This window comes from Mirounga angustirostris, unplaced genomic scaffold, assembly GCF_029215605.1.
Source record: "Mirounga angustirostris isolate CCGP_5_RB_7025 unplaced genomic scaffold, mMirAng1.0.hap1 SCAF_7, whole genome shotgun sequence".
Lineage (NCBI taxonomy): Eukaryota > Metazoa > Chordata > Mammalia > Carnivora > Phocidae > Mirounga > Mirounga angustirostris.
In genome coordinates, this window is record NW_026991715.1 from 57,393,088 (window position 1) to 57,416,567 (window position 23,480).

The 23,480-nt window shown below is 35.8% G+C and overlaps 1 protein-coding gene across 1 annotated transcript in view; it reads left to right on the forward strand.

The window, feature by feature from the left end:
- POLK (DNA polymerase kappa) overlaps positions 1-23,480 on the forward strand; it is a 74,713-nt gene that overhangs the window by 25,432 nt on the left and 25,801 nt on the right. The window contains exons 3-6 of the mRNA XM_064596248.1: positions 4,409-4,528; positions 14,338-14,490; positions 17,805-17,936; positions 21,090-21,243. Of these exons, the coding sequence (XP_064452318.1) occupies positions 4,409-4,528; positions 14,338-14,490; positions 17,805-17,936; positions 21,090-21,243 (559 nt within the window). The remainder of the gene's footprint in view (positions 1-4,408; positions 4,529-14,337; positions 14,491-17,804; positions 17,937-21,089; positions 21,244-23,480) is intronic.

A 23,480-nucleotide genomic window follows, 5' to 3' on the forward strand; every position in this document is an offset into this window, starting at 1 on the left:
CCCAGTAACACTTATTAAATAGTTCATCCTTTTCTTACTGATCTGCAGTGCTTTCTTCTATTCCACTGGATTATTTGTTATTATATCTTTATGGCATGATCTTAATTATAGTACTTTATAATAAGTCTTGATAACAGCTAGGACAAGTTATTTTTTTGCACTTTGTTCTTTTTCAAGAGTATCTAAGATATGCTCAAAACTTTGCTCTACCATATAAACCACTGAACAATGTGGGGATTAGGATCACTGAACCCCACCCCCCACATACACACACAGTTGAAAACCCATGTACAACTTTTGAATCCTCCAAAATTAACTGCTAATAGCCTACTGTTGACTGGAAGCTTTACCAGTAACATAAATAGTTGGTTAACACAAAATTTGTATATTATGTGTATTATATATTACAATAAAGTAAGCTAGAAAAAAGAAAATATTATTAAGAAATCTTAAGGGAGAGAAAATACATTTATAGTACTGTACTATATTTATTGAAAAAACTCCATGTATAAGTGGACCTGTGCAGTTCAAACCCATGATATTCAAGGTTCAACTGTATAGATATATCAATCATAGAACGATATATACATATCATCTGATTGACATGTATGAATCATGTAATATATGTATACATATATGATTTATATTTTATATGCCTTACATATATTTATATATTAATATATTAAAATATTTATATATTTTATATATTATTTCTCTAGTGTGGGGGGATGGGAAGTTCATCATAAATATCTTTTTTAAATTGAAATTTTCTAATTGTTACGGCTTCACAGCAGTGCAGTTTACTTCTTTAAAAGTTTTATCAGAAAATTTAAATATACACAAAATTAGAATACTAAAGTGAATTCCTGGGTAATCCTCACCCACCATCAATAGTTACCAACATTTTTGTAAATATTGTTTCATCTATGTTACCCTTCCTACTGAATTTTGGAGATAGAGATTGGAGTATTTTAAAACAAATCCCAATAACTTGGACAAATTTCAAGAAATTTACAATTTTTTCCAAAACTGACTCAAGAAAATATAGAAAATCTAAATAGATCTTTAACAAGGAAATAATTTAGTAATTAAAAATCTTCCCTGTACCCGTCCCCCCCCCCCAGCAAAAAAAAACAGGTCACAATGGCTTCAGTGGTGAATTTTTTTTTTTTTAAGATTTTTTATTTATTTGTCAGAGAGAGAGAGGGAGAGAGCACAAGCAAGGGGAGAGCAGGCAGAGGGAGAAGCAGGATCCCTGCTGAGCAGGGAGCCCAATGCAGGGCTTGATCCTAGGACCCTGGGATCACGACCTGAGCCGAAGGCAGACACTTAACTGACTGAGCCACCCAGGCATCTCTTCAGTGGTGAATTTTATCTGACATTTAAAAAGAAATAATACCAGTATGCCACAAGCCCTTCCAGACAATAAAGAAGGATGTAACCCTTACAAACTCATTCTATGAGATCAGTATCACCTTGACATCGTTGCCAGACAAGCAGAAGATTATAGATCATTGTGAATATAAAAGTCCTCAACAAAACATTAGCAAACTGAATCCAACAATATAAAAGAAAGGTTATATACCATGACCAAGTGGGATTTATTCCAGGAATGCACTTTTCTCCTAAAATCAGGGACAAGGCAAGGATCCCTTCTCTCATGTCTTCTATGCAACATAGTCCTAAAGTTCTAGTGTAGTCAGGCAATGAAAAGAAATAAAAGGCATTTGGATTGGAAAGGAAAAACTAAAACTATCTCTTCACAAATAACATGATGTTACATATAGAAACTCTTAAGGAATTTCAAAAGGAATGCCACAGTTTTACCATGAAAATTACAAAAATTCATTGAGGGCAGGTAAAGATTTAAAAAATGGAGAGACAGGGCATCTGGGTGGCTCAGTCAGTGAAGCGTCTGCCTTTGGCTCAGGTCATGATCTCAGGGTCCTGGGATCGAGCCCTGCATCGGGCTCCCTGCTCTGCGGGAAGTCTGCTTCTCCCTCTCCCACTCCCCCTGCTTATGTTCCCTCTCTCGCTGTATCTCTCTCTGTGTCAAATAAATAAAAATCTTTAAAATAAAATAAATGGAAAGACATGTTCAAGAATGAGAAGACTTAATATTGTTAAAAGGATAGTTCTCCCCGAATTGATCTGCAGATTCAATGTAATTCCCCATCCAAATTACAGAGGCTTTTTTTTTTCTTCTGCAGAAATTGATTAACAGACCCTAAAATTTATGTGGAAATGCAAAAACATCTAAAATAACCAAAACCAGAGTTTTCATAACCAAAACTGAGCCCGGGTGGCTCAGTTGGTTAGGTGTCTGCCTTCGGCTGGGGTCATGGTCCTGGGGTCCTGGGATCAAGCCCCACGTCAGGCTCCCTGCTCAGTGGGGAGCCTGCTTCTCCCTCTCCCTCAGCTGCTCTCCCTACTTATGCTCTCTCCCTTCCTCTCTTTCTCTCTCATGTAAATAAGTAAAATCTTTAAAAATAAAATAAAATAAAATAGCCAAAATAGTTTTGAAAAGGAGAAACATGGAGGTCTTTGACTTTCCTGTTTTAGAACTTACTATAAAGCTATAGTTCTCAAGACAGTGTGGTACTGTCATAAGGTTAGACATATTGAACAATGGAGCAGAATTAAGAGTCCAGAAGTAAATCTTTGTATTGATACTTTATTGATTTTTGATAAAAGTACCAAGGCAGAAGGATAGTCTGTTCAGCAAATAATCCTGGGACAACTGGATATCCACATGCTAAAAAGATGAACTGAGACCCTCAATTCATACCATACACAAGTTGAACTCAAAATTGAGTGAAATGTAAGAGCTAATGCAGTAAAAACTTCTAGAAGATAGGAGAAAATCTTTGAGACATTTGGTTAGACAAGCATTTATTAGGTACGACACCAGAAGCGCAATCAATAAAAGAAAAAGTCGACAAGTCAGACCTCATCAGATTTCAAAACTTTTGCACTTCAAAGACACAATCAAAAAAGAAAATGATAAGCAACATACTAGTATAAAATATTTGCAAAATATTTATCTGATAAAGGATTTACATCCAGAATATACAGAGAATTCTTACAAATTATTAATAAGACAACCTAATAAAAAATGGGCGAAAGATATAAATAGACATTTCACTAAAGGTATAAGAATAGCTCATAAGCACATGAGAAGATGTTCAACATCATTAGTCATCAGGGAATTGCAAATTAAAACCACAATGAGGTACCATTCACAGTATTATAGCCTAGAATGGCTATGAGATAGACAATAACAAATATTGATAGGATATGGAAAAATTGGAACCTCATACATTGCTGGTGGGATTATAAAGTGGTTCAACCACTTTGGAAAACAGTCTGGCAGTTCCTCAAAAGGTTTAACATGGAGTTAGCATATGACACAGAGATTCCACTCCTGGGTACCTCAGGAAAGTGAAAACATATGTCCATGCAAACATGTATATACAACTGTTCATTGCAGCATTTTTCATAAAAGCCATAAAGTAAATATAATCTAAATTTCCATCAACCTGATGAGTGGATAGATGTAGATGTTATGTTTAGTGATGGGATGATAGGTAATTTTCTAAAAGTGATTTTCTACATTTTCTTTAATGGCTAACATTAAAATTTTTTAAATACTTTATTTTTTAATTTTTTATTATTTTTTTAGAAAAGGTGGGGTGGGGGAGAGAGTCTTAAGCAGGCTCAATGCCCAGCATGGAACCCGACACAGGGCTCAATTTCACAACCCTGATATCATGACCTGAGCCAAAATCAAGAGTCAGATGCTTAACTGACTAAGCCACCCAGGCGCCCCTTAAGTGCTTTTTAAGTAAAAGTGAAGAAGATAACCGATGACCCAAATGACTAAGGCCTCGGATATGCCCCGTGGATCCTGTCTAGGACACATTGTTATTATCTAAGTAACATATCTGTACTCATCTCAAAGAGTTTGTACTGTGTAAATACTGCCTCAAAAATTCTAGGTAACTATAAATTCATTTTACAGGCGAGGAAATTGAGACATAGAAAAATTAAGTAGTTTTAGGGTTCCCAGCTAGTAAGTAGTGGAGCTAAGTTTTTTTTTTTAAAGATTTTATTTATTTATTTGAGAGAGAGAGAATGAGAGACAGAGAGCACGAGAGGGAAGAGGGCAGAGGGAGAAGCAGACCCCCCGCCGAGCAGGGAGCCCGAAGTGGGACTCGATCCCGGGACTCCAGGATCATGACCTGAGCTGAAGGCAGTCGCTTAACCAACTGAGCCACCCAGGCGCCCCTGGAGCTAAGTTTTGAATTCAGTTATTCTGTTTCTAGTCTATACCATTAGCCACCATGGTTATACTACTGATGCTTTCCTTCTGACACTTTTCTTGTGCTTTGTTTGTTTTCTTACATAGGGATCCAGATTTTATGGAAATGAGCTCAAGAAAGAAAAGCAAGTCAACCAACGAATTGAAAATATGATGCAACAAAAAGCTCAAATTACCAGCCAACAGCTAAGGAAAGCACAATTACAGGTATTAATTTAATTGTTAAATAAAGTGGAAGCTGGTAGAATAGTAATTGATAGTTAAAATGCATCATGGTCAAGTCATAACTGAAAACAAGGTAATATGTAAATGTTCATTATATTGTAAGGAATAAAATTTGACAGAGGTGCATACTTTATTAAATATTACTCTATTCTTTTACATCAAGACCCCATACCTAGGCATTGTCACCTCCATTATACAGAAGAATAAATGGAGCCCTAGTTAGGGTAAATAACTTGCCTAGCTTCAGAGCTAGGATTTAATACAAAGCTTATGTTCTTTTTATTATATACATATTTTGTAACTAGAAAAAGGCCACAAGATAAATGTTTTCTTCAATGCCGATTTTACAAAAATGATTTGGGGGAACATGGTAAGTAATTAAATTAGAACTTTAACACATAATTGTGTTGTACTAAAACTAGGGTAGAATGCCAAATGTGCATGAATTTTTAAGATAAAACACCAGACTGGAGGCTTTTGGCTTCTCCACCATCTTTGGGGAATAAATACTCAAGAGTTTGCTCCAGTATTTAAAACTATTTCAGGAGGAAGGTTTGAGTAGAGCAAAGCTGCAGGGCATTGTGTTCTCATAGTTCTCATAGATCGAGAACTCAAAGTAGTCAAGATTCTGCTAGTAAAACTGAAGTTTACTTTTATTTTTTTAATTTTATTTTTTATAAAGTTTACTTTTATTTTTTTAATTTTATTTTTTATAAAGTTTACTTTTATTATTTTCTATTATATGTTGTTTATTTCCAATCATAATTAACAATAAACTCCTAATTATATGTATATTACTCTCACAATAGACTTCCTTTCTAATTGTATCTGTCACGTAATATTACATGGTATAAAGTTTACTAATTTTAAAGACAGTTTTTACCCTCTATCAAAATCTGATTCAATTTAACAAAGCACTTTAGGCCATTAATAATGATAAAATTATGTTAATCTTCTATGCTACAAAATTCTTCTCATGATAGAGTTCAGAAATGATAAATTTATTCTTTATCAAACTATACTGTGTCATTTTTTTCGTATATGCTTTCCTAGAGCACAAGCTAATTTTTTATCTTATGTGTTAAGTGGTCTGCTATCATGGCAAAAGATCATTTGCCTTTGTCTTTCAAACCATCATTTTTAGTGCTTCAGAGTGTTCTACTATATGGAGGTACCAGAATTTATTTACCTTATCCTACCAGGGTTTCAGTTTTTTGTTTTATATATAACCTTGTGATGATCATTCTTATCTATATATGTTTGCACTCTTGTCCTGTTATTTTCACCCAACATGGTACAGTTTTACATTTTCAACATAAGAGTGCTAGTTTCCTCACATACTTGTTTAAAACTAGATTTTATTAATTTTATCAGTCTTTTAGCTTTTGCTGGTAATGTCCAAATATTATTTCATGGTTATTTTAATTTGTCCTTCTTAGATAATAAGACGGAAAGAATATGTTCTCTCATATTAGCTGTTAATATTTCATTCCTATGGGCATTTCCTTCCTTTTTTATTCTATTAGTATATAGGCTAAGTAGCTGGCACAAGAGACCCCAAAATACAATGGTTCAAATCAGATAAGAGTTTCTTTCTTTCTCATATAATAGTAAGTAGTTCCAACTGATTGGGTGGTTCTGCTCACCATAGTAATTTAGGGACATCGGTTCTACATCGGGTTGTTCTATCATCCCCTAAGTGTTATCCTTACCTGGACTGACAAAATGGGATTATCTCTAGTCTGTATTTCAGCCCCCAGTAAGGAAGAAAGAATGAGGGGAAAAAAAATGAAAGGTGAGTAATTTGCTATTCAACAAGTAAAAGAGAAGTTGCTCATATTACGTCAGCTCACATTCTTTTGACAAGAATTTAAGTTTCATGGCCACACCTAACTGCAGGAGAAGCTGTACAGAATATTTTCCAGCTGGGTGGCCATATGCCCAGATAAAAATCTATTACTATGAAAGGAAGAGAGAATGGATTTGGGGGTTCAACTAGCAGTCCAAAACAGTATCCTCTGCCTACATTTCTAGAGGAGTTTATATGTTTTTCTCTTGATTAATACATCTTATCATAAGTTAAACATTTTTGTCCTCTGCCATTTGTTGTAAATATTTTCCCAATATGTTGTTTGTCTTTTAATCATGCAGGTTGTTTTTTTTTTCTATACAGTTTTAAATGTTTATGTAATCAAAAACAGCAGTATTGAAAAACATTTTTTTCTTGGCTTTTGTATTGAAAGCATAGAAAGTTATTCCTTACGACCAAGCCTATATGTTCTTTTAGTATTTTTATAGATTTTGTTTATCTTTAGTCCATTTGGAACTTGTTTTTGTTTTTGTTTTAGAGGGAGAGAGAGGGAGTGGGGAGGGGGGAAGGATAGAGGGGGAAAGAGAGAGAGAATCTTAAGCAGGCCCTGCCTAGCGCAGAGCCTGAGACATGGGGCTATATCTCATGCCCCTGAGATCATGACCTGAACTGAAATTAAGAGTCGGAGGCTTAACTGACGGAGCCACCCAGGCGCTCCTAGAATTTGTTTTAATGTAGAATGTTAAGTATTTTTTTCTTAAATGGTGAGTGTTACGTTTTCGCTAATAGTATTATTCTTTCTAAATGGTGATTCATTTGTCCCAACACCATTTATTGAATCATGAGTCCTTTCTCCACTGAACTGAATGAGGCACTTCCATATACTAAGTTCTCATTGTACTCATTGATTTGTTTCTGGATTCTCTCTCTTACTCAATTGAATCTTTTCCTGTATCAGTACCATGCACTTTTAGTTATTCAATGATAATAACACTTTAATATCCTCCCTTGCTACTATTCTTTAAAATTTTTTTCTCATTCGTTGTTTCTTTCAAATAAATTTGAGCATCCTTTCAACAAGTTAAAATTCCATTCTGTCCGTAATAACATTGTTTTTAAAATGATATTAATCCTTGGCAATTTATTTTCAGAACTTCTTTCTGGCAAGTTTTATTGATCTATACAAATATCTCTAATAAAATTTTAAAGATAAAATGCATATGAATCATGCAATAAAATAACTTTTTGCTGTTTGCTCTTTTTAAAGCTCATATCTTTAAATATGCTAATAATTTGAAGGATTAGAAAATACTTTATATTGTATAATAGAGCTTCACATTTTGTTACAGTTTTAGTTGACCATTTCTTGGGAGACTGACATCTTTTGCAAGGGAAGTGGCAGGAAATATGTTTTATGTTAATTGTTAAATTGTTTCATTTGTTGAACTTCCTTTAAAAGAAATTGTATAAATGGGAGGAGATTAAGGAAATCCTAAGGAATCTAAAAGATCTGAGAGAGAGGTTTTCATGGGAAATGCATTTCTATTCTAGAGTCATACAATTTCCAAGTAATAGATTTTATTATGTGTACTACGGTCATAGGAACTATTATTGCTAATCAAGCTGTGGTAACTAACCTCTGTTGGCATGAACTCCCACAGTTTGTTGGGGTTTTTTTATTCTTATGTTAATCCCCATACATTACATCATTAGTTTTAGATGTAGTGTTCCATGATTCATTGTTTGTGCATAACACCCTGTGCTCCATGCAGAATGCGCCCTCCTCAATACCTACCACCAGGCTAACCCATCCTCCCACCCCCCTCCCCTCTAGAACCCTCAGTTTGTTTTTCAGAGTCCATCGTCTCTCATGGTTCGTCTACCCCTCCGATTTCCCCCGCTTCATTCTTCCCCTCCTGCTACCTTCTTCTTCTTCTTCTTTTTTTTTTCTTAACATATATTGCATTATTTGTTTCAGAGGTACAGATCTGAGATTCAAGAGTCTTGCACAATTCACAGCACTTACCAGAGCACATACCCTCCCCAGTGTCTATCACCCAGTCACCCCATCCCTCCCACCCCACCCCCCACTCCAGCAACCCTCAATTTGTTTCCTGCGATTAAGAATTCCTCATATCAGTGAGATCATATGATACATGTCTTTCTCTGTTTGACTTATTTCGCTCAACATAATACCCTCCAGTTCCATCCACGTCGTTGCAAATGGCAAGCTCTCATTCCTTTTGATGGCTGCATAATATTCCATTATGTATATATACCACATCTTCTTTATCCATTCATCTGTCAATGGACATCTTGGCTCCTTCCACAGTTTGGCTATTGTGGACATTGCTGCTATAAACATCGGAACTCCCACAGTTTATTCAGAATCTAAGTGTTCTCCTCTCCGTCCTACCCTCATTAGACTTGTTAAAGATGCAATCATTTTTGTAGCTGCCTAAACATCTTGTTGTAACATGGATTCATAAATTGAATAGACAACCATTCATGTTGTATTAAATGGCAACTACACAGCAAATCAGTGCATTTTGGCTATTTTAACAATTGCTTTATGAACTTAGTTTTCCTGAACAATTTTTAGGGTAATTATAAGTTAAGAAAATGAAAAATAATATTTCTGAAATAGTCTCCTGAATGTCATCAAAAAAGGATTTTTTTAATGCAAATAAAACAATATTGATATAAAACACTATTGGAGCTTGGTTTGAAGTTGTTTCAATGTTAAAGACATTTTAAGATCCATTTTAGGGAAACATCATAAAATAATGGAAAGAGTACAGCCTTTGGAGTAACTTGGATTACAGGTCTACTGCTAACATTTTCCAGCTGTGTGACTTAGGGCAGATTACTGCATCTTACTGAGGTTTAGTTTTCTCCTCTCTAAAATGAGAATAATTATCATCTCAGAATTATTTTGACCATTAAATGAGTTAACATAAGAAGTACTTAGCATGTTATATAACACATATGATATACTCAATAAATGTCACTTTTATTTCTAAAATTATAGGTTATATCATTAAGCCCTTTCCATATCCCTGGATAAGTACATTACACAAGTACCTCTTTTAATTCTTTAAACCTTTGGGGGTTGGTTTAGTCCCAGTTTACAAATAACATAAGAATGAGGGTTAACTTGCCCATTATCATGTAACTAATAAGTGGTGGAGCTGAAACCCACAAGAAGCTCTTATTCTTTTTTTTCTTTTTTAATTTTGTTATGTTATGTTAGTCACCATACAATACATCATTAGTTCTTGATGTAGTGATCCACGATCCATTGTTTTCGTATAACACCCAGTGCTCCGTGCAGTACGTGCCCTCCTTAATACGCATCACCGGGCTAACCAATCCCCCCTCCCCCCTCCCCTCTAAAACCCTGTTTGTTTCTCAGGTCCATAGTCTCTCATGGTTCATCTCTCCCTCCAATTCCCCCCACCCATTTTTCCCTTCCTTCTCTTAATGTCCTCCATGTTATTCCTTATGTTCCACAAATAAGTGAAACCATATGATAATTGACTTTCTCTGCTTGACTTATTTCACTTAGCATAATCTCCTCCAGTCCCGTCCATGTTGATGTAAAACTGGGGTATTCATCTTTTCTGATGGCTGAGTAATATTCCACTGTATATATGGACCACATCTTCTTTATCCATTCATCTATTGAAGGGCATCTCAGCTCTTTCCACAGTTTGGCTATTGCGGACATTGCTGCTATGAACATTGGGGTGCCTATGGCCCTTCTTTTCACTACATCTGTGTCTTTGGGGTAAATACCCAGTAGTGCAATTGCTGGGTCACAGGGTAGCTCTATTTTTAAATTTTTGAGGAACCTCCACACTGTTTTCCAAAGTGGCTGCACCAGCTTGCATTCCCACCAACAGCGTAAGAGGGATCTCCTTTCTCCACAACCTCTCCAACATTTGTTGTTTCTTTCCCTGTCCATTTTTGCCATTCTAACTGGTGTAAGGTGGTATCTCAGTGTGGTTTTGATTTGGATTTCCCTGATGGCTAATAATGATGAACACTTTTTCATGTGTCTGTTAGCCGTTTGTATGTAAGAAGCTCTTATTCTTAACCATGGTTCTTAACGGTGGCAAAAGGGATAACATACATACATGTTAGAGGCTCAGATCAGAACTTGGGAGTCATTTGGAAGTAAAAATGGAAGAAAGGAAAACTTGAATGAAGATTTCAGTAGAAGAAATTTGAAAAGAGCAGGGTGGTGTGCATTTGGTAGATGCAGAGAAAAAAATGTTTAGAGAGGGTGACTAATGAGAGTAGAGGAAAATGGAATGTGTGAGTCACTCAGTGGGGAGGTTTCCTTTTGGCAACTGCACTTGTGCTTTGGGCACAGAAAAGATAATAGATTGCTGAAGAAACTGTCATAGAATTATTGTATGAGGCTAAGGAGAACTTTTTTCCATTTGGTTTGCTTTATATTTATTATCTTTTTCCATTCCAGTATTTCTGGGTTAAGATACTTCAAATGCTCCCTAATTCTCAGTCGACTCGTATCTTAGGTATATTTTCTGGATTAACATATAGTAGTTTTTAATCCACCCTTATTTTCATTAGTCTCCATGATTTGTTTACATCTTTTTTTTCTTTTTAACGTCAGGATGCTCTTCTCTAATTTACAGTTGAGGTACTGGAAGAAGTAGTTGATTTAAATCTGGATGATAGATTGGAGTAATGTTGAAAAGTTCCATTTATTAGGTGTGGTGTCTCACTGCATGAGATCAGCCTTCTCCAAAATTTTTCTACACATACTACCTTCTCTTTTTTAAGCAGAAATATATATATATATATATATATATATATATATATATATATATATATGCTACGAGGCTCACCTCTTTCTGTCTGATAGGAAAGCATTTGAAGGCAAATAAGGTCCTTTTCCTGGTGGAACTCATAATTTGGTATCTAATACAGTAAGTGCATAGTAACAGCAGGAAAACAACTAAGGGAACACTGAATTCTGTGGCATGAAGGACAGAGATCTAATTAAGCTACAGAGAGATATCTGAGCTGACCCTTCAAGGCTTTATGACAGAACTCGGAAGGGCATTCTAAACAGAGGAACAGCCTGAAGAAGGCACAGCGCACCCCAGGTCGTTCAATGAGTTGCAGCCAAACAGGAGCAGACCCTATAGAGGCTCACTGTGGCTACTGGAGACAACTAGGATTCAGGGTGATTATTTCTTTTTCTTTTTTTTTTTTTAATTTTATTATGTTATGTTAATCACCATACATTACATCATTAGTTTTTGATGTAGTGTTCCATGATTCATTGTTCGCGTATAACACCCAGTGCTCCATTCAATATGTGCCCTCTTTAATACCCATCACCAGGCTAACCCATCTCCCCCCCCCCCCCGAACCCTCAGTTTGTTTCTCAGAGTCCATCGTCTCTCATGGTTCCTCTCCCCCTCCGATTTCCCCCCTTCATTTTTCCCTTCATACTTTCTTCTTTTTTCTTTTTTAACATATAATGTATTATTTGTTTCAGAGGTACAGGTCTGTGATTCATCAGTCTTACATAATTCACAATGCTCACCATAGCACATACCCTCCCCAATGTCTATCACCCAGGCACCCCATCCCTCCCACCCCCCACCACTCCAGCAACCCTCAGTTAGTTTCTTGAGATTAAGAATTCCTTATATCAGTGAGATCATATGATACATGTCTTTCTCTGATTGAGTTATTTTGCTTAGCATAATACCCTCTAGTTCCATCCACGTCGTTGCAAATGGCAAGATTCTGTTGTGGTTTTTTTGATGGCTGCATGATATTCCATTGTATATATATACCACCTCTTCTTTATCCATTCATCTGTTGATGGACATCTAGGCTCTTTCCATAGTTTGGTTATTGTGGACATTGCTGCTATAGAAACATTGGGGTGCACGTACCCCTTTGGATCACTACATTTGTATCCTTTGGGTAAATACCCAGTAGTGCAATTGCTGGATCACAGGGTAGATCTATTTTCAACTTTTTGAGGAACCTCCATACTGTTTTCCAGAGTGGCTGCACCAGCTTGCATTCCTACCAACAGTGTAGGAAGGTTTCCCTTTCTCTGCATCCTCGCCAACATCTGTCATTTCCTGACTTGTTAATTTTAGCCATTCTGACTGGTGTGAGGTGGTATCTCATTGAGGTTTTGATTTGGATTTCCCTGATGCCGAGCGATGTTGAGCACTTTTTCATGTGTCTGTTGGCCATTTGGATGTCTTCTTTGGAAAAATGTCTGTTCATGTCTTCTGCCCATTTCTTGATTGGATTCTTTGTTCTTTGGGTGTTGAGTTTGATAAGTTCTTTGTAGATTTTGGATACTAGCCCTTTATCTGATATGTCATTTGCAAATATCTTCTCCCATTCTGTAGGTTGTCTTTTGTTTTTGTTGACTGTTTCCTTTGCTGTGCAAAAGCTTTTTGTCTTGGTGAAGTCAGGGTGATTATTTCTAAAAGAGAAGTTGTAGGCTTAACCTGCAGCTAGTGGGAAGCTAGTGTCACTATAATGCTTAGAAGGAAGGCCATGAAAAAAAAATTTTGCAGAATGGAAGCAAGGTTGAAGTCCAACAAGGAGAAAAAGGCAAATTATACCCCTGTAACTTTCCACTTTTGAAAAAACCTGCTATAGGGATCGCCACATGATAGAAATTGCTTTCATTCCAGAGCTCACCCAGCTTGCTTGCTTATATCTGGCTCTTTTCCCCTCAGTTTTTTCTTTTTTTTTTTTTAAAGATTTTATTTATTTATTTGACAGAGAGAGACACAGTGAGAGAGGGAACATAAGCAGGGGGAGTGGGAGAGAGAGAAGCAGGCTTCCCGCGGAGCAGGGAGCCCGATGTGGGGCTCGATCCCAGGACCCTGGGATCATGACCTGAGCCGAAGGCAGATGCTTAACGACTGAGCCACCCAGGCGCCCCTTCCCCTCAGTTTTTGATTATTTTGCTGTGCAGCTATCCATTGATCCTTTAGTTATAGATTACATTCATTAAACTTGTACCATGTGCCAGCCACTCTTCCATGCTTTCTGTATTCCAGTATATTCAAAGTGATCATAGATCAAAATGGTCACACAGCCAGCCACCCTTGGCTGCAGGGAAAGCTGGGAAGCATATTTAGCTTCTTCAGCCTCTATAGTAGAGGCCACAAAAAAGGAACACTTGGAAATGTGTTACATAAACCCTTTCTTACTGCCCTACTTTGGTTATTTTTACTTCCTTTCATTTCCCTTTCTTCTTTCTTATCAATCCAATGCTTTCTCACTAGAGAAATAAAAAGTGCTTTAAAGATTAAGGTTCTTCACTGTTATATTTGACATACGTATTGAAGTTTCATGACAGAATAAATTATAGCTTATATTTTCAATTTTGATTTGTATTGACTAACAGTTACCAAATTTTAGCTTTATAAAGGCATTTCTACAGAGGGAATGTTTACATTATGGTTGGTATATTCACTTGTACAATACTATTCAGCATAAACATAATATGCCAAAGAAGTATATAATCGTTCATTGTACATTTCCTTTTTTCTGTCTTAAGACATTAATGTTATGAGTCAAATGAGAGATGTTTATTTTACCTAACCTGAAGCTTTTTTTTTACAATAAGTTGGTCTTCAGATTTATAAAGCAGAAGAATCATTTGATACAATCAGTTGGAATAGTTCATTTATTCAGTAAATATTTATTATCTATCATGTGGTTGTAGTTATTGAGAGATTAAAGTGTTGGTAGGGCATGATATTTGAGATTTAACTGCCTGTCTTCATGAAAATAGAAGCAATTACCAGCCTTAATAAATAACAATCAAGTATATATAGATAGGTGGGGTGGATGGACAGGCAGAGAGAGATACCTACTAAAAGTGAGATTAATATGATGACTGGTGCCATTTCAATACCATGTTGACTCAAAATATGTTAACTTTTTAAAAATTAAGGTTGACAGATTTGCAATGGAATTAGAACAGAGCCGGGATCTGAACAATACTATAGTGCACATTGACATGGATGCTTTCTATGCGGCTGTAGAAATGAGGGACAGTCCAGAATTGAAGGATAAACCTATTGCTGTAGGATCAATGACTATGTTGGTAAGTAGGTAAAGATCAAAGACAAAAAGGAAATTTCATAACATATTCGAATAAGCCTTACTGGTTCATGAAGGGAGAAGCCTTTAGTAAGCTCTGCCAGTTTGCTGGGCATTTTCCTGTGTGCTTTATATGTGTTCAATTACTGAATCCTTTCAACATCTCTTGCGGTACAAATTTTTATTTCCATTTGACAGACAAAAAACAAACTCAGAGAGGTGTTTAAAAACTTCCCTAAAGTTACAAATCTGGTGAATGGTAGAGTGGCATTGTATCTTTCTGTTGCAAGCTGTATTTTTCTTAAGTTACTGTTCCAGTAAAAGGGAATTGGAGAAGAAAGAAAAGGAAGTGTTACTCCAGAGCAGGTTTGCAAGCAGGCCAAATCTAGTCTTTTTTTGTAAATAAAATTTTATTGGAACAGTCACACCCATTCATTTGTTGTTGTAATAAAAGAGCAGAGTTGAGTAGCTGCAAGAGAGACCATATGATCTGCAAAGCCCAAAGTGACTACTATCTGGACCTTTACAGAAAAGGTTTGCCAACCTTAGGTCTAGGGTAATATATTTTATTATACTACTACTGTAATTAGTTTTTCTCATGACTTGGAACCTTTGCTTTTCTGATTACCATGTTGCTCTACCTTATCACCACCCTAACCATAGAAGGTAAAGATGACCAGGATTGCTATATGTGGCTAAAAATGTGTGGGGAATTAATAATGGCCCCTGGAATAGATGGATTTTGGTATTAAAAAACATGTAAGAGAAACAAGGAGAGTTCTTCCCTGTTCCTAACTCCTTCAAATGCTTTAGATAGATATAAACCTAATTCCTACTGAGTTACTCTTTTATTATAATCTCTTTGTTTATCTTCTCTGCTCCCGTAAGTATGCAGGCAACTAACAATCCAGGTTCCAAAACAATGTTTACCGAATGACTACTCCCCTTTCCTACAAATCATCAGCTGATATTTGAAAAAAATGTATTTAATTTTATTAAGAATATATGTCACCATATATTTATATGAAATTATCTATGTGTGCATATGTATATATATTTTAAAGCTAAACCCACTGCTAGATCTGCAAAATATTTTCCTTCCTATGAATTATATCCTCCTAAAAATTATTTCCAAATTCAAAATGATTATTTGCCATATTTAAACAAAGATTACTCCTTTTGTATGCTCAACTAATAGACTTCATTTCTAATGAGATTTGAAGTATAATTGCTTTTGTTCTATTAAATTCATAAAAGTGTTTTTACAAATTAATGGTAGTGATGGTGCATGTTTGATTATTTCAGTCTATTACAGTTAGAATTCTTTTTTGAATAATTTGACGGATCTTCAGAATGTTCTAAGTTAGCACTCATAGTTGGAACATAGACCCTTAGCAGTTATTTTTTTTTTTAAAGATTTTATTTATTTATTTGACAGAGACAGAGATAGCGAGAGCAGGAACACAAGCAGCGGGAGGGGGAGAGGGAGAAGCAGGCTTCCCCCCGAGGAGGGAGCCCGATGTGGGACTCGATCCCAGGACCCTGGGATCATGACCTGAGCCGAGGGCAGACGCTTAACAACTGAGCCACCCAGGCGCCCGACCCTTAGCAGTTATTTATTGCTGCATAACAAACCCCTTTAAGTACTTAGTGGTTAACCATTTATTTGCTCATGATTCTGTAATTTGAGCAGAGTACAATGGGGATAACTTTACTCTACCTGGGGTTGGCTACAGTTATTTAGCTGGGGCTGAAGGATCCAAAATGGCTTTATTAACACACTTGGCCTTTCAGCCAAGGTGGCTGGAATGGCTTCCAGCCATTGAGCTTTCCCCTCTACACGTGGTACATCATCATTTAGCAATTTAACCCAAGACCTTTACATAGTTGCTGGATCCCCAAGGAAGCAAAGGCTGAAGTTACAGACTTCATAATGCCTAGGCTTCAAGACTCACATAATGTCACTCCCTCACATTCTTCTAGTCAAAACAAGTCATAGTGCAAGTCACTTGGCATGAGGGACTAGAACCTACCCTTGGATAGGAGGAACTATAAAGTATTGTGGCTGTGATTTACAATCTACCACAAATCTAGAAGATAAAGGAAGTTGTATCATAAATTTTGTTCCAGATTTACTACAGATCTAGCTTTCATATCCATTCCGTTAGACTTATTTATGTTTAAAACACTGATTTGTCTTTCTAATGCCATCTGCATTTTCTCTTCCAGAATACTGATCAAAGATTAGCATAGTTTTGAGTACTATCAAGATTTTTTTAAATGCCATTTGAAAGCCACTTATGGCAAATTGATACTATTATGAAGTAATCCCTTCATGTGATAGATTCTGTTTTACATTTCTTTGAATTTTCACTAGAGATTTCATCTGTGATAAAAAAAACCCTTTTTTATAAATGGTACTGTGGTATCATCATCAACAGGATTTAAAAGTAATGTTCTCCTTCTTACTTTCATAAATTTTTAGTCCCATCTCCTACTGAAAATGTTTTCACCAAAAAGGATATTCAAGCCTTAAGAAATAAAACGTAGGGCGCCTGGGTGGCTCAGTTGGTTAAACGACTGCCTTCGGCTCAGGTCATGATCCTGGAATCCCGGGATCGAGTCCCACATCGGGCTCCCTGCTCAGCAGGGAGTCTGCTTCTCCCTCTGACCCTCCTCCCTCTCATGCTCTCTCTCTCTCATTCTCTCTCTCAAATAAATAAATAAAAATCTTTAAAAAAAAATAAAATGTAATTTTAAAAGCTCTTTTAAGCTTCCATCACTTCATTTTTTGAAATTTAATTTGGCTGACTATATAATAGAACCTTTGACTTTTCTAAATGAAAAATTTCAAAACCTCAAATACTGCAAATTCCAAATCTATACTATTATACCATGCTGTTACTTTCTATACTGTTAGTTTCATTTAACATCCATACTATTTGTACTAGAACATTACTTTATAACTATTATTTTCATGTAATATCACCCACTATCATCCAAACTTTGATATATACTATATTACAGGTATGCCTTAGAACCAATGAAGTTTAGTTATTGGAAATGTAAGAGAACCTTTTTATTAGTCTTGTTTATTACCTGGTATCACATAAATATGGAGACAGTAGTGAGAGAGAGGGTCATGCTATCACAATACCATGATAGGATAAAGTAAAAGCTTGATTCGAGACTGTGGCCTATAAAACAAATGTCCTTGACTTGAAAATGCCCATCAGTAATGTGTTTCTTATGAATGCATTGATCGGTATGTCCATTTAGGTTTGTATGTTTTTTCCCATGTGGTCTGTTTTCTTTCAGTCTACTTCGAATTATTATGCAAGGAGATTTGGTGTTCGCGCGGCCATGCCAGGATTTATTGCTAAAAGACTCTGCCCACAACTTATTATTGTGCCCCCAAACTTTGACAAATACCGAGCTGTGAGTACAGAGGTAAGTCTGATGAAGCACTCTTACTTACAGCCTTTCACTGATTTCCTGTCACCTACAATTCCAAATGGCCTTAGCACATCAGAATTCAGCCTTCATTTATCCCTTTAAGTCTTACCTCCTACCACTTTTGATAACTGAGCTGAGTATACAGAATACACCCTTCTATTTCCCAGATCTTTGCTCTTCCACATATTTTTTCATCTGTTTAGAAACTCTTATCTACCTGGAAAACTTTGAATTGCCTAAATTATAATCTATATTAACCTTAGCTGTTTTTTTCTTAATGTGCAATATACATTTTTTTCTAGAATCACCTTATATTTATAATTTACATAATCTATTCATGTCATTAATTTCAACCTCTTTTGTGAATAGATTTTTTATCAAATGTTTTTAAACAGTAATGAAATTCCTTTATTTTGATTAACTGTTTTTCTTGCCCCACAGTCTAGTGAAGATGCTTATGAGCCTTTAATGTTCGAGAGACTGATAATCAAGAAAAAAAGGGAATCATCTTGCTTTGAAAAGGATCTCTGAAATATAAAGATTTGATTACTTAGCAAAATTGCCTGAACTGTCATATATGAAAAATTGCCATTTTCTCTATTTTTGATAACTGGACTATCGTTTAGCTAGTGCTAAAACTTAAATCATAAATTAAAATTTTAGAATACTACATCAGTTTCAGACTACTGTAGTAAAATGCATTGTGTTAAAGACTGCTGTCTGAATTGAAACCCTTAAAAAACTATGGCCTAAGCACTCACAACCATTTAGTCATGTAGATGATCTTTATATTCGCTCCTCTTATTTGTATTCTACCTCATGTACTCTAGAAATGAAACCTCCCCAAATTGGAATGGTACACCACCCCAAATTTTTTTAAAAATTCTGTTTTTCATTCTTTCAATAACAGTCTGTGGCAGCAAGTGCTTTTTGCCTATCTCTGAAAAGGTGGTGGAGAAGGGGGAAGCACGTTCATGTGTGGTTACTGCTTGTCTTTTTTTACCATATTCCTGATGAGAAAGACATAAAATGCTAACCATAAATATTATGGGCTTTCAATAAGTTTGAAAATCTTTCAGAGACCTTGTAAGAAAGAATTTTTTTGAGTCCTGCTTTAACTCAGTAAAACTTACGATAATATGATAATGAGAGCTAAATTGTTTTTAGTTCTCTTCTGTCTAGTTACTTACAGAAATTGGAGAAATCTTTCTCAAATTTGAGGAGGATGTAACTAGTTTATTTGCAGATAGCAAATGGGTTCTTATGTGTGAACGAACTACAGCACAAATTCACTGACTCTAAGTATATTAGTATGTATGACTTGGTTTAAAAGTTTAAGGAAAGCCATTTTTATTTTATCCAAAAGAATGGAACAGCTTTAACTGTTGGAAGCCTAAGTGCTTTAATTTTACTGGAACATGTCTATTTTTGTTCTTCAAGCAGTATCCTATGAAAAGGAAGTTAGTGAGTACTCCATGTCTCTAGGGAGTACTTCTCATTCAGAATAATCTTAGTTGGCTGCCAACTCCCGACTTTCCAGAGTTTCATTTTCACTAGAAAGATTCCATTTGAGTACATTATAAAACTGGTTTCTTCCAGAAGAACAAAGCTAATTAAGGTACTGTCTGAGTAAAGCTTGGCCAAATTTTATATCACCATTTTCTAAAATTACCTTTGACTCAGCTGTTCATAATTAAATTAAGCTAAAAAGCTTTATTTTATAAAACTTCAAAAAAGGTTTCCTCATGATACAGCAGACAGATTTTAAATACTAGATGGAAGGATAACATAATTCAACAAATACGTTTTTCACAAATATGTATATATTATTTTGGCAAACATTTCCTCCAATTTCAGTTAATACTTCAGTGGTTAAAAAAATTTATAGTTTCGGGGCGCCTGGGTGGCTCAGTTGGTTAAGCGACTGCCTTCGGCTCAGGTCATGATCCTGGAGTCCCTGGATCGAGTCCCACATCAGGCTCCCTGCTCAGCAGGGAGTCTGCTTCTCCCTCTGACCCTCCCCCCTCTCATGTGCTCTCTCTCTCATTCTCTCTCTCTCAAATAAATAAAATCTTTAAAAAAAAATTTATAGTTTCATGTAATAAAACTATTTTTCATAAATGGCATTTCTGGAATCATATGGAAATTCTGATCTCTTATTTATTTCAAGATGCAGCTCCAGACTTTTCCCATCATTTAATATAGTCACATACTTCCACTATAGATTTTGTAATCTTTTCCATTCCAAATCTCGATAATTGAGCTTTGTTTCCTGAATGGATACATGCATTAGTGTATGTTTTGAGTGGAGTTTTATGTGCATATTATAATTAATTAAAATAAAACTACTTTCTAAAGCAACATAGTACTTTTATGTAGGATTATTCCTTTTAGGGGCACCTGGGTGGCTCAGTTGATTAAGCATCAAATTCTTGATTTTGGCTCAAGTCTTGATCTTAGGGTTGTGAGTTCAAGCACTGCTTTGGGCTGCATGCTGGGTGTGGAGACTACTTAAAAAAAAAGGATTACTCCTTTTTAAAATAAACAAAAAACGTGAGGGGGAGCAGGATCTTATTGTTCCCACTTCTACTTTTGACCAGTTACTTAAAATTATGTTACTTAACCAGAATGATGTCTGAGATTTATTTGAATCATTCATTATATCTAGATAAAGGTGGCTGAATAGAGATTGTATCAAATGAAGCTCTTTCATGGTCTTCTGCCTTCTTGATCTATTTAAAAAAAAAATTTTTTTTTTTTTTTAGATTTTATTTATTTGGGAGAGAGAGACAGAGATAGTGAGACAGAGAGCACAAGTGGGGAGGAGAGGGAGAAGCAGGCTCCCCACAGAGCAGGGAGCCCGACGCGGGACTCGATCCCAGGACCCGGGGATCATGACCTGAGCCGAAGGCAGACGCCTAACCGACTGAGCCACCCAGGCGCCCCTTCATGATCTATTTTAATGCAAAAGAGAATTTGGACAAACTTGTGCTAGGCAATAAATTATTTATTCCCTAAATCCATGAGCTATTGATTGCAGGATTTTTACTATAGTTGCAAAGTAAGAATATTAATGTTTCTTATCTGCTGTTATATTACAGGTTTTGCTATGGCAGCAAAATTTAAACCATTTTGTTCCTTTTGAAGGTTAAGGAAATACTTGCTGATTATGATCCCAATTTTATGGCCATGAGCCTTGATGAAGCCTACTTGAATATAACAAAGCACTTACAGGAAAGACAAAATTGGCCTGAGGACAAAAGGAAGTATTTCATCAAAACAGGAAACTCTCTAGAAAATGGTAAGCAATTTATTAGAATGATCAAACTAAAAAACAAACAAAAAGCCCTTTGAATTAACTCAATTAACTTATTAGCATGCATAGATGGTAGAACTAGATATACCTTTATTATGAAAAAGTATTAAAAATGAGAAATCAGAAACTTAAAGTATACCAGTGGAATTTCTAAATTAAATTTGTAACTTTTAAACCAAAGAGATTGGTTTAAATCATTTTTAAACCAAATGAGATTGTTAAATTTCTAGAGTTTAAGAATGTGCAGAGCCCCTGAACACAGTAATTTCATAGCGGTTCTTTTCTGAAGATCTAATAAGAAAGGGTTGGATCGTGTTGAATCTGAGGAAGGTATCTATTTAAGGTGGCCTTTTGTTGTAGTTGTTAAAAGAAATTAGATTTTTTAAAAATTAGCCTCAAACATATCAAAACATTGGGTGGGGTTTTTTCCCCTCGTTTTCAAAATTATCTATAATCTGGTTATACAGTGATTATAACTGTTTTCAACCTTGCCAAAATTAATGACTCCCAACTCTCTTCTTTGCCTTAGACCTTATTGTGATTCTTTTGTATACACTGATACAGAAGTTTCATGACCCTGAGGTTTTTTCCAATGATCCCTTTGTTACTTATACAAAATAATGTCAAAGAACATGTAGATATTACATATACTGCTTTCAACCCTCTCTCAGAGGTATGATTACTTCAAATAGCTGTCCTGGACCCCTGAGCAAAGTTCACCTGGATGAAAAGGTAGAAACAGAGGGTTTGCTCACAGCCCCCAGCTGTATTTCATGTGCACAACTCATTGACTTCGTCAGGTGGGGACAGCCAGTGGTGGGGAAACCTGTTTGTAACCTTCCCTGAGGCAAAAATGGTAGATCTTCGATGGCATAACATTCTAACTCTCATATTGTTTGGGGCTCACATCTTTGGAGCAAGTTTAGTGTGGACATCAAATCACAACTACACTATCTTATTTAGAACTCTAAGGAACAAGTCTCTCTCTTCAATAGAAACATTAAACAATAAACAAGCATCATTCCTGGACACAGAGGCTTAGAGCAAAAAATTTTCTGCAGTAAATCTTTATTGTTTGGGGGAAGATGCACACAAAGCCTGATGTCAGTTTGCTTTACATATCCATTTATTTCCTTACTTTTCACAAGAAAAGGTGGGGGAACCATTATATGGTTACATCAGAGCATCTCCCTGAGGACCTCCTATAACAATTATGTTCACAGTATGTTTAAAAAAATTACACTGGGACTAAGGTAAATATTTTCATTCTCTATTAATGTTCTTTTCATTTATTACACTATGTGCAAACTCTCTTGGAGGAAGTGAACTTTCAATTACGTATGTACTTTACTCTTCCTGTATTTCATATTTTTAAGCAATTTAAGTAGTTTTAACTTTTTTTTCTCATATATAAATCCCTGTGGGCTGGACTTTTCAGCATATCTGATTTCACATTATGCCATGGGAAGCTGTCAACAGTGAGTTGGCACCATGGCAGGTGATTGATATATCTTCCTCCGAAGTCCAAGACATTTTTCTGCTGTTTGCCCCTTTTCTGAAAGGTGCAGTCTTTGGAAAAGTATTGCTAAATACTTTGTCTATAAACAAATAAAATAATTATTATTTTATGTTTATTCTGCCATATAAATCTGCATGGTGAGTGGGAGGCAATGTAAGAAACCAAAATACCATATACTTTTAGCACTCGCCATCCATATATTCCACATAAAGATGGGATGCTTTAATCCTAGTGTTTCAGATGATGAGAAACCTTAGTTTTGTACTCTGATCACCTCAGTTATGGGGATTATAAAGACTTTTTTTTTTTTTTTTTTTTTTTTTTTTTTTTTTTCAGAAAGCAAATAAGAAACTACTTTAACATTAGTCGTATAGCCAGGCCACACAGAGAAGTAGACAGATTGAATAATAGGTAACTGGGCCATTCAGTAGCTGCTCTAACAAGGACAGAACCTGAAGGCAGCATGCTTTGCTTCCTACTCTAGCGTTCCATCAGTGACCTACCTAAAGGGTACTATGATGGACTCATGAGGTACAAAACATGGGATAACTCTGCAGGAGGGGCTTATGAATGTCACAGGTACCTTACTTGGTTTGTAATTTTTGTACAGCTCTCTTTACCTTGACTTTTACCCATCCAGATAGGGCAAAGGGGGCCAGGTAGATACCATTTCAACTGTGCCGCAGCCATAATGCTTTCTGAA